The 12,711-nt window shown below is 41.7% G+C and overlaps 1 protein-coding gene across 8 annotated transcripts in view; it reads right to left on the bottom strand.

Moving 5' to 3' along the window:
* nhsl2 (NHS-like 2) overlaps positions 1-12,711 on the bottom strand; it is an 83,743-nt gene that overhangs the window by 4,594 nt on the left and 66,438 nt on the right. For 5 of the 8 annotated variants that reach the window (XM_051898936.1, XM_051898938.1, XM_051898939.1 and 2 more), the window contains 5 exons: positions 12,367-12,519; positions 6,987-7,129; positions 4,673-4,862; positions 2,938-3,075; positions 137-2,632 (listed from right to left, as the gene is read on the bottom strand). In XM_051898936.1, coding sequence (XP_051754896.1) covers positions 137-2,632; positions 2,938-3,075; positions 4,673-4,862; positions 6,987-7,129; positions 12,367-12,519 — 3,120 coding nt within the window. Of the gene's footprint in view, positions 1-136; positions 2,633-2,918; positions 3,076-4,672; positions 4,863-6,986; positions 7,130-12,366; positions 12,520-12,711 lie in introns of those variants that run through there. The other 3 variants (XM_051898944.1, XM_051898937.1, XM_051898943.1) reach the window with 3 other exon arrangements.

Raw genomic sequence — 12,711 nt, 5'->3', positions numbered from 1 at the left:
CTGTGGAGCAGCATATTTAAAAGAATGACAATTAAACCACAAATTTACTAAAAAAACGTTTGTTTACCTAAAAAATACCTTAAAAAAGCATTTGTTTAAATTAACATCTTAACTGAAAATGTAAAAAATGTTTAACCTTTTACTGTCTCTGCTGGAGGTGTCTCTCTTTCCGTAATTTGATGAGAACCTGAATCTTTTGAACTACTCTCTTCAACTACGACATCATTCTCCTGATTTTCAAATGTCTCATAACTTTCAGAATTTTTATGGTTTCCATGTAAAATTTGCTTTGCAGGATCATCTTGATCTTCATCTTTAAGCAAATCTCCCTCAATCTCAGATGCTGATGGACTTGTAGGTGACTGGGAGATGCTGTCGGAAAGTAGAGTTTGCCTCTCTGCCCCGCCATTGGTCTGGGTGCTTGGAGAGGGCAGAAGGAGGACATTGGGTTTTTTCGGCACTGGAGGAGGTACCTTGGACTTTCTTTTGTCTAATTCTGCTAAACAGGATATTGTCATTCTACTTGGAAGGGTCTTACTTTTGTCCTCTCTCTCTGGGCTACTTGGGGATGGAAGATCTTCTTCAATGGGAATCCCATGCTCCAGGTCCAACTCGGGGAGAGGAGGTACATATCTGTGGACTGGCTCTTGAGGGGCTATTGCAGATGTGCTGAGTGATGACTGAGCTGGTCTTTTAGGTTTGGGCTTTCTTACAACCATATAGATGTTACCCACAGGCATGGGTCGGTCCACAGGGGAAGATGGAGGAGATTCAGGTGCCAGAGGGGAGGATGAGGGAGATTTAAGCATCAAATTCATGGGTCGTTTAGGTAGAGGTGGCTTCATTGCAACTGGTGGCTTTGACTGTTTTGTGTTAGAAGGGGTGATAGGAGGGCTGAGATCTCGAATTTGCTCTTCCTCTATTATGTCAGAAGAGCCATCAGGACTGTCCTCAAGTTCTGAGCGGCTTACTGAACGAAGGCGGATGTTTCGCAAGTCTGTTGTGGTAACCACAGGCAGAGAAGACTGACTGGGGCTCAGTTTACCTGGTTTGTTGGCTGTAGATGTGTCAGAATGGCGTCGACTGGCTTTAGGCTTGGGTTTGACAGAGGACAAATCCAGTTGAGAGTTTGCAGGTAGTTCAAATGAAAGACGTGAGCGTGATTTATCCTTTGCAGAAGCTGGGAGGGAAGATTTACGTTCTGGAATTTTTGGGCGCATCTTGCAGCCAACTGGAGACGGTCCAGTGATGAGGGTGTTTGATATAGTTGGGGTTGGAGTTTCAGACTGGCTTGAGTAGCCACTGGATGGAGACATGAGACATGGGGGCTTGAAGGGGGATACCTTGGTCTCAGCCTCAATTGAGAGCTGAGATGGAGATGTGGCTCGTGAGGTTGAGGGTGAATTCAGGGATTCTGAGCTACCCCGCACCTTCATGCACTCTATCACTGTGGTACCTGTGGCTGTGCTTGAACCTGACAGTGAGCGGTAGGGATCATTGTTGGACTTCCACTCATTGAGCTGCCAATGAGGAGGAAACCCAAGCTCTGTTTCCCTGTCAGCAGGCTGAGAGATATCAGAAGATGTCTCCAAACTACTGTGGGCTTGATCTGTGTCGTCCTCAGGCTTGGCAATTAGGAACTCAGGCTGGAATGAATCTTGAATATGGTGATCTCGAGGGATAAAGAGACTCTTGGGTCTGCCATCCCTGAAGTGCCCTTCACTGTGGTAGGAGCCCATTCCTCCAACCTCTGATAGGTTTTTCATCAAGGATACACTACGTACAGGAGGTGGTGGCTTTTTCTTAGATTTCTTTAGTGAGATACTACGTGACCGTGTCCTCAGTCGACCATCTGGAAGAAAGTCTGAACCTGTGGTCACAGAAACATTATCGGTGCTCATGCTATCTTCCGAGCTATTGCTCGGATACAGCAGGGCATAACTCTCACCCTCTGGAACGACAGGGACAGCCTCACCTGGAGAACATATATTATCTGCTGAGCAAAAGGATCCAGAGTCTGTTGGTGTTGAAAGTGAACGTTCACGGAACCTGAATATATTGGATCTGGCTGATCTCTTCTCCTGCTCACTTTTGGTATTACCCATGCCTGCAGTGGAAGCTGCCCCCTCTGTGTCATTCCGTTTCCCTATAGCAACCCCACTGCCCTGTGTGGACACTGTGTACACCCGGTGTCCACATGGTTCCGAGATGGAGGTGAAAGAACTGGAATGTGACCCTGAGCTCATGGAGAGGCCTGAACTGGTCTGGGATGGACAGATTAGACCACCTCCTTCACCTCCAGGTGTTAACATTCCAGTTTTAGATATTGGCTGCTTGGAAGCAGAGTTCGTAACCAAAGCATAGTTGTAGGAGTCATTCCAGGAAGGAGAGAAAGTGGAACCTTTTGGGCCATTCCAGGAGGGGCTTGGGCACATCAGAGTGGCATGATCCATCATGCCTGATGAGGTCTTCGGGGATGGGGGGACACTGTACTCCAAGTCACTCTGGGTCTTCCGAAGGGGAATATGCAGCTGGCCCGTGTTTTCGGTGGTAGGCTCCAAAGATCTGGGTTGAGAGGATCCAGGGGAACAGGCACCTTGTATTAGATCAACAGCAAGAATTTTGCTGTCACCTAAAAACAAAATGGTTTAAAAAAATAGTTTAAAAAGAGGATTTAGTCCTTCATTCTTAGATAAGTAGAATTTTTGTAAAGATTCTCAAAGATGCATTTCAATCAGAACATTGTTAACTAAAACAAATTGCAATTTGCGTGACAGTTTGTCAAAGCTTCTATGTGGCTCTAACAAACATTAGATTTTAGATTTACAAATTACTCTAGATACAAGTCATTGGTCAGTGCCCATTGTCCTTTTCCTGTTTATTTCTTTTTGCACTCTGAAACCCTGTTAGTAACTTGCCTAACTTCCTGTTAGTCACCTTGGCAGTGCAGCGTGACATCAGGGCCTGCAACCACACTCCTCGGGCGGCGAATGGTTTTTGGGTTGACCGCTGAATCAGTTCTAAAGGGGGCCCGCAGTTCGCTGTGCCGTGCAGAGTGCTTATCAAAGCTCTGGCCTGAGGCAAGATATGAGATACCAGCTGTCAGGCTAACTGACAGTCTTCAGTCAGATAAATTTTGTTTTTATGAATTATTTTTATGACCTTAAAATGGTTGCATAAAAGCTACATTATTCTATACATGTTATGATTGGGCTGAAAAACATTAGCCATGACCGCCTAATCAGACCTGAGTATGCAATGACAAGCATTTTGGTAAATTTATGAAGGAAAAAGTATATTATGGATAAAAGCAATAGCCAACATGAGATAGATGGTTAGCTGGAGACTTGATCATGGTGCCTGATTGATCTGGAGAAATGAAATCAGACAATGGACACTGGATAATACATCAAAACAAGAGCTGGGTATTTACTAAGGACTACCCAGTGGCAGATCTATGTAACTTTCTTTCCTTTCTGTGGGATAATACAATGCTGATGTGTTTTCAAGAACTGCATCGGACTGGGTGTTTAATCATTTTAAACCCGGTGCAGGAGGGAGTGCTGTGATAAATGGTCCACCATTCCACAGTGATGAAAGGAACTGAACATAAAGTGCTAATTAAGCCCAGTTCTAACTATGTTTTTTACATGGATACCCCTTTGTCTCTCAGAAAACAGCTCCCCGAAAAAACCTAATGAAACCTTATTGGCTCCCAACGTGTGAGTTGGCTTCATTCATGAAAATACCAACAAAAAGGAGGTGAAAAAAAATCTTTCTTCCTCCATCCCTGTTGCTCCCACCCCTCCGCTACAGTTCTCTCTCTCACTCATTTTCTGTCTGTCTCTCACTCTATGCAGCTTTTTCTGCACCTCCTAGCTAAGCAAAGGAGGGAGAGCTGCATGTTGCCATGGCAACAGCTACCTGTTCATTATCTTTAGCGGGTGAAGAACAGCACCACTTTGGGAATCAGACTCCAGGCTGCCTAAGCACAGCATTATCTGTGTTTATGGATCCAACCACCTCTCCACTGTGTCCAGGCCAGAGAGGGGAACAGGAAGGTAGTCAAGAGGGAGATTTAGAGAGATGGGTGTGGGACAGCTGAGACAGAGAAAGAGGGAAGGAGAGCAAGAGCACCACTACAACAAGAGCTTTTAAAAAAATAGTGTGAAAGTTTGAGAAAGGAGCAAATGCTTTAACATTTTAAGTACATATAAAATATGAATGCAAGAAATCTTATCTGATGTGTAAACTCTTAGGAAAAAGAGCATAAGAACTAAGAAATGGGGTTGTCTGTGATGATGTTGATGATAATATGATTTGCAAGACCAAAAACATCCAGAACATTTTCAAGTGACCTAGGACTTTCTTAGTGGGGAGACACTGTTGTTCAGTCTATGTCATGCTTGAGTTTCTTTCCCAAATTGTACAGAACACCAGCTGTACACAATAAAAATTCTCACTCCATAATATTCCCTCATTCCATTAAAAAAGCAAACTTTAATACAGCTAATAAATTGAGAAAATGTTCTAAAACCTTTAGCGATAAAGTTATGAACATAAACTACACATCAATGACACCTCCAAACAGGCCGGATTTGTTAGACTCTAAAAAGACTTTTAAAACATATACCGATATACTCAACATGACAGTATGCCAAGTCACCTTTACCTGTGATCTCAATGGGTACAAGGTGAGCGGGAGTATGTCGGCCCAGGTACCAGCGAGGTTTCTCTGCAACAGGTGGACTCAGTGAGGCATTCCAGCCTAGAAGGGACTTCTCTGAACCGCAGGGGGTCGGGTCCTGTGCCCGAACCCCTAAAGTTGTAGTCTCATCCTCACACACCTGCTTATTTGCAGGCTAAAGAGAGAAAGAATTTGTATTTGTAATGAATTATATAATATTTCAAATGCTTAACCATTTCTGAATATGAGGTATATATGGTAGGTATGTAATTGTTTGTTTGTATATATATATATATATATATATTATATACACACACAGTATGTGAGTACACCCCTCACATTTTTGTAAATATTTTATTGTATCTTTTCATGTGACAACACTGAAGAAATGACACTTTGCTACAATGTAAAGTAGTGAGTGTACAGCTTGTAAAACAGTGTATTTGCTGTCCCCTCAAAATAACTCAACACACAGCCATTAATGTCTAAACCGCTGACCACAAAAGTGAGTACACCCCTAAGTGAAAATGTCCAAATTGGGCCCAAAGTGTCAATATTTTGTGTGGCCACCATTATTTTCCAGCGCTGCCTTAACCCTCTTGGGCATGGAGTTCACCAGAGCTTCACAGGTTGCCACTGGAGTCCTCTTCCACTCCTCCATGACGACATCACGGAGCTGGTGGATGTTAGAGACCTTGCGCTCCTTCACCTTCTGTTTAAGGATGCCCCAGAGACACTCAATAGGGTTTAGGTCTGGAGATGGTTGGCCAGTCCATCACCTTTACCCTCAGCTTCTTTAGCAAGGCAGTGGTCATCTTGGAGGTGTGTTTGGGGTCATTATCATGTTGGAATACTGCCCTGCGGCCCAGTCTCCGAAGGGAAGGGATCATGCTCTGCTCATTCATGGTTCCCCCAATGAACTGTAGCTCCCCAGTGCCGGCAGCACTCATGCAGCCATAGACCATGACACTCCCACCACCATGCTTGACTGTAGGCAAGACACACTTGTCTTTGTACTCCTCACCTGGTTGCCGCCACACACGCTTGACACCATCTGAACCAAATAAGTTTATCTTGGTCTCATCAGACCACAGGACATGGTTCCAGTAATCCATGTTCTTAGTCTGCTTGTCTTCAGCAAACTGTTTGCGGGCTTTCTTGTGCATTATCTTTAGAAGAGGCTTCCTTCTGGGACAACAGCCATGCAGACCAATTTGATGCAGTGTGCGGCGTATGGTCTGAGCACCGACAGGCTGACCCCCCACCCCTTCAACCTCTGCAGCAATGCTGGCAGCACTCATACGTCTATTTCCCAAACACAACCTCTGGATATGACGCTGAGCATGTGCACTCAACTTCTTTGGTCGACCATGGCGAGGCCTGTTCTGAGTGGAACCTGTCCTGTTAAACTGCTGTATGGTCTTGGCCACCGTGCTGCAGCTCAGTTTCAGGGTCTTGGCAATCTTCTTATAGCCCACGCCATCTTTATGTAGAGCAACAATTTTTTTTTCAGATCCTCAGAGAGTTCTTTGCCATGAGGTGCCACGTTGAACTTCCAGTGACCAGTATGAGAGAGTGAGAGCGATAACACCAAATTTAACACACCTGCTCCCCATTCACACCTGTAACACTAACGAGTCACATGACACCGGGGAGAGAAAATGGCTAATTGGGCCCAATTTGGACATTTTCACTTAGGGGTGTACTCACTTTTGTGGCCAGCGGTTTAGACATTAATGGCTGTGTGTTGAGTTATTTTGAGGGGACAGCAAATTTACACTGTTATACAAGCTGTACACTTACTACTTTACATTGTAGCAAAGTGTCATTTCTTCAGTGTTGTCACATGAAGAGATATAATAAAATATTTACAAAAATGCGAGGGGTGTACTCACTTCCGTGAGATACTGTATATATAGGTTTATTAAGTATAATATACTTAAGTATAAAGCATAAATCTGCATGTATAGCAGAACTGGTAAATGTTAAATTGGACTCTGATACTAGTGAATGATTATTCCATTCATATTAATAATATTCAAACACTGAACATTGGACACTATTCAAACATTGAGTTTTTACCAACACAGAGAAGCTTGTAGCTGTTTTCTTTGAGGGGACAAACCACATCTAATTAGATTTGCAAACTTTATACAAAACATTAATGCTTTACAGCAAACAAATGAGTTTGTTGGTGGCACACAATCAGAATCTAGTGACATCAAAATGCTCAATAAAACCCAAAGTTACTACTTTCATTAGTGTAAGAGAAAGCATAAGAAAGCATACAAGTAGTTACCACAAAGACGAATTCCGTCTTCTTGTTGTTGAGTGAGGAAGGGGATCGGCTGAGAGTGGTTGATGTGTCCTCCGAGCTTTGAGAGGAAGGGTGTCTGAATGTCTGTCCTGTCACTCTGTTATCATACAACTGCTCCTCAAAATCTGAGTAGACACAGACACAACATGCTGGTTTTAAAGGTAGCAACAGCACTAAGAAATGCTGAAATCAATTAATGAAATCTTTCTCCCTCTTTGTCAGAAATGTTCCCTAGGGCTCTTGTAAACAGAATGATTACCATTGCATTCATTCCAAGGACTCCCCTCACAAGACCCCACCCCATTCTTGTAGCCATTTTAATCCCCCAAAACATTCTCTTTAACCCCTCCCACTATACACTCAAAAACACACACACAAAAACACTTCACTTATCCAAGTCTCTATCCTTTACCGTAACTGTGTACTGGTTTGGCTATACTTGTTAGAGCCGAGTTTTCAAAAATGTCTTCAAATGTCAAATAGGGCCTACTGGCTTGGGAGGACATATAAGTTGTCTTCACTACTTTGGGGCTCATAAATCACCCCACATCATGTTTTGCTTTAAATCTAAAAATGATAACAGGATTCTGTGAGGGTTATGTTGAGGGGTAAAGTAAGAGTAAATGTTCCATTTGTTGACAAGACATGGTTAGATTCAGATGGTAAATATCAAGTAGGGTGTCCACCTTAGAGATAATCACCATATAATCATATAATCATCTGTTGCTCCATCAATGTTCAAATAAAATGTTTTTTTTCCCTGCAATGATACACTATGGTAGTAGTGAAAAGCCATTTTTCTTAAGGTGTGCCTTTAGCCCCGTTGTACTCTATAAATTGTTAATGTTAACATTCAGTATATCAATAATAGTCCTCAATAATATGGTCTGTGTGTGTGATGGTGTTTTGGGGGGGGGTTGCTCCCTCTTTTTCCGAAGTGGGATGCCGCACTCTTAGACTTGGGGTTGCCTAGCAATGGCGGGCTGTCTAAGACAATGGCATACCTCCGGAGTCAACAATAGCCCCAAGCCCCAAGTTTAGCCTCGTTGAGTGGAGTCCTCTTCACATGCTGGGACAGAGCTGAACAGAGCACACAGCTGAAATCCTAAACCTCCACTAAAATAAGAGTGAGACTGCAGCAAAACTGCTTCCTACAGCTGTGCACTGCCACATGCGCAACTTTCGAATATGTGTTGGCATTTTATTCATCATGTTGAATGGAGACACTTCTGTTCCAGGAATGATACTTGACCAGATGGCTTTCAAATAGCCACACTAATGAAATACACAGAAAGACAATCCTGCAGTTAGCCTTAGACCTCAAGTTACTCAAGGAAACACTGAATGCACTGCAAAGATGAATGGACCAAACTATGTAATCTGATGTGTAAAATCCCATGGAAAGCAAAGTGAAATATAAAAAAGATGGTTGTGTTTTGGAATGCGTTATGACTATTAGTTTCCTGCAGTTGAATCAAGACCAACTTTTGCAAACACAGGCCAACATGCAAAGCATTCAACACACAAACCACACACCAAAAATCCTCTTTAATATACATAACTATCCTCACTTTTCCAAACGCTCTGCTATATAAAAGCAATAACTTTCCCACTGTATATACACTACCATTCAAGTTTGGGGTCAATATGATTTTTTTAAATAATATTTTTATTCAGCAAGGATGCATTACATTAATCAAATTGACAGTAAAGACTTCTGCATTGTTACAAAAACAATATTTCAAATAAATACTGTTCTTTTTAACTTTCTATTTAATCAAAGAATCCTAAAAAAAACTATCATGGTTTCCAAAAAATATTAAGCTGCACAACTGTTTTCAACACTGATAATAATAATAATAAATGTTTCTTCAATCAAATCAGCATATTAGAATGATTTCTGAAGGATAATGTGACACTGAGGACTGGAGTAATGATGCTGAAAATTCAGCTTTGCCATCACAGCAATAAATTACATTTTAAAATATATTAAAATAGAAAACAGTTATTTTAAATTGTAATAATATTTCACAATATTACAGTTTTTACTATATTTTTAAGTAAATTAAGCCTTGGTAAGCATAAGAGATTTCTTTCAAAAACATTAAAAACTCCTATTATCCCCTAACTTTTGAACGGTATTGTGATCTTAAACAGTTCAGAAAAGTTGATCATGTTATTTTAAATATTTGCACAATGTTAGAAATACAATGGATGCAGCTACGCATTCACGGAAAGTCATACTAAAGTAAGTTCCAACCAAGAGAGAAGAAAGTAAACTAGACCAAAACTCACCAAAACAGTGGTTGGATCACACAAGCCTCTGTGAAAGGGTAGGCTTCAAAGGCTGATATCAAAACTTCAAAGATTATGGAGTAGAAGCAACAGTGAGAATGAGTGAGTGTGTGTATATGTGTGTGAGAAGCTATTTCAAACACACCCTCCCCTCCCCTGACCTGATCTTGGGCCAGTCAGTAAAACTAATGGGACTCAAAAATCTCCATTCTTATCAGCCAGTCAAATGGCTTCCCTAGACAAGATGCCAATCACTCAAGCGTGTATGAGTGGCAGTGAATGACCTCAAAGCATCGCCTAACAAGATGCTCACTGAAAACCAACCATTTATTAAATATGGGTCACTCCTTGTCTTGTGTATGCAGTAGAGGAATGGAAGAGGTCAAGAGCAACAATGCCCCTTTTCTTGTCAATTTGGGCAGTTTGTGTCTGGTCTATTTTCCATTTGGTCTTTGTTTCTCATTCATAACTGAACACAAATCATTTATAACCATGGGGGAGGGGGTATATTTACAATATTGCTGATTAGCTTAAGCACGATGGATGCCTGATCTCTTCAATGTTGCTGGGCCTCTTAGTTTGCAAACATAATATGACAGGGGTTCTCAAAGTCTATCAATGTCAAAGGTCCGGAACAATTGGTTATTACAAAACTTGTTTTTAATAAACATGCATAACAAATCAACACTTATTTTTTGAAAAAATAAAGTGCCTTTTGCATTCAAAATATATTAATAAGTGCAAAAGTGGCAGAACAATTTTATTCATTTTTTATGAACAAAACACAACAACAGGTAGGCAAAAAAAGGCGCTTTTGTTTACATCGCTCAAATAGAGCGCAGTCAGCTACAGAGAAACTGGTAGCCAGGCAACATACAAGTGACCAGTCCTGAGTGGCAATGTGACAACCGGGCCGAGAATTGACCCTTCGCCGGGAGTTTGATTGACAAGCGATCTAACCAATCATAACGCCAAATCCGCCATTTTGTCCGACAAAGCAGTCAGGAGTTAGAAGATTAACCTCGGTGGACTTGAACTTGAAAAATGGTGTGTGACGTCTTTCCGCATTTGAAACAACATTCCTTCTCATGTTCATTCATGTTTATTTGATGCTATAAATGAACTAGTATGAAGAGATGATCGGGTTATGAGTCGCTTGAGCTGAGGCACTACAGCGATCTGTCATGACACATTAAAGAGCCACAAAACGGTATTTATTTTATTGTTTAAATTTCTTAAAAAATTACACAATTTGAAAGCTGAAACGGTGAAATTTGAAACGGTTCCGTTGCCTTGGTAACGCAATGGTTTACTGATGATATGAGATGTAAATAACGACCGCGTTACGGAGGGTGATCAGATAATTCTTTTAATTTTATTATTAATTTGTGTTTACGTCGCTCAAATAGAGCGCTTAGCCAGCTACAGAGAAACTGGTAGCCAGGCAACAGACAAGTGACCAATCCTGTGTGGCGACGTCACTTCACAGATTCTACCAGCACGATTCAGTACGGTTAGACAACCATGCCGAGATTTCCAGGCCGAGAACGGTTTGTAATCGTGCCGTGCCATACCAGGCTCCAGTGGAAACACAACTGGAACTGTTCCTTACCATTCTAAGAACCGTTCGGCCTGACGGTGGAAAAATGGCTATAGTCATGCAGGAAAACTTTAAATATCTCGCCTTCGCTTTCATTTCGGACCATCTCCAAAAATACATTAAAAAAAACTAAACAAGTGATTTACAAAATTAACATGCGTTTATCAAAGTAGGAAATCCACACTTTTAATCCTTTACACACAATTAGTGCTCTTGAAATACAAAATGGAGGTGGGTCCGGATTGAATTCCCTCCGGGTCCGGACCCGGACCGGAGTCCGGACTTTGAGAACCCCTGTAATATGAGTATGACAGCGAAAAATAAGGACAGGACACAGTGTTGTTTTCCCATCAAATATTGTGATGATAGCCATAATATTTTTCTATTATGAAGAAAAAAAAAGAATTATAATATAATCATTTTTAGGAAATTATAAATAGATGAACATGCAACAAAAAGATCAAAGCAACCAACTATTCCAATACACAAATGTATCATTGGCACATATTCATAGTCAACAAGATTAGCTGGCAGTTAGCCTTTAGATAAAACATGACTTTCTTTTGCAACTAACTGAGCTTTCCAAAACAAGTCCTATGTTTACAACATTTTGTGCAAATTTTCTCAAAGCTGCAAGGAATAAATATCTATAGCAGATATTCTGTCAGGCCGTACCCACTATAGACATTGAGGGGAACACGTCTCACCCAATATTCAGATTAATAGTCAATCAACGGGTTTCTTAGTCAAACAACAGATTCTTAAACTTTTCTTGCTCCACCCAGTCTTGATATTTGGCTACATCCTTGAATGGCAGACAGGTATATGCAATGGCAAATTGCTGTTTATGCACATAGCACAGTGCCACACATTCGTAAACACTGACCACCCACTCACTGTTGTTTAAGCAACAGCTGCCCAGTCGATCTGATGTGGAGCTTAAACCAGAATAGCATCTCATATCTCACAAATATATATTAATAGCTGACATCAAGCAAGAAAGAGATAAAAGAGGGAAATTCAACCATGTACAGTCACACACGCAGAGCGACAGGAGTCACGAGCATTGATATATTCATTCAGCGAAGGAAAAAAGCAAAAAGAGAAAGGGAGACTGTGTGTATTCTCTACAAATGGAAATTAATCTAATGGATCATAAAGAAGAACAAAGTATGAGTCAGAAATAGAGGGGGAATGATAGGAGACGAGGGGAGGGAAAACATGAGGATGCTCAGAGGAAAAGAAAAACAAATAGTGCCTCTCACACGCACTGGGAAACACAGAATGGGAATGGACGTGGAGGATATTCACAGACAGCACGCATGCAAGGTAAAGCAAAACACACACCCACAAAAACAAAACGAAAACACATGATAGGCAGTTCCAGGCAGGCAGAGACGATTAGGCTACACAACCTCTCGTGGCACCGAAACACACAGACGAAGCGCCTGCAGCTGACTCTCCTACCTTGAAGCAGACTCTGTAGGTTCAGCTGAGCCTCCTGGTGCAGTTCCTGCACACACTCCGGCCTACTCCACGAGCCGAACACATTCACATGCTGTTGCCATGACGATTGGAAGTGGGCCGTTCGTTTGCTCTCCGAGTCCAAGTTGGTGGCGGCTGGCAGAGAGAGAGACAGAGGGAGGGGAGAAGAACAAGAGATACAGATAGAGGAAGTAAGTGAGAGCAAGAGAAAAGGAGAGAGAGAGAGATGCGGAAAGGAGGGAGGGGAGAAAAAGATACATAAATAAAAACTGATACAATTTACATATCTTTTTATATATTTGCATACTACGGTAGCAGAAAGGTGGA

This window comes from Ctenopharyngodon idella, chromosome 7 (assembly GCF_019924925.1).
Source record: "Ctenopharyngodon idella isolate HZGC_01 chromosome 7, HZGC01, whole genome shotgun sequence".
In the NCBI taxonomy this organism is placed as follows: Eukaryota; Metazoa; Chordata; class Actinopteri; order Cypriniformes; family Xenocyprididae; genus Ctenopharyngodon; species Ctenopharyngodon idella.
The sequence above is the reverse complement of the archived record's forward strand: the minus strand, read 5'-3'. Positions and strand labels throughout refer to the sequence as shown.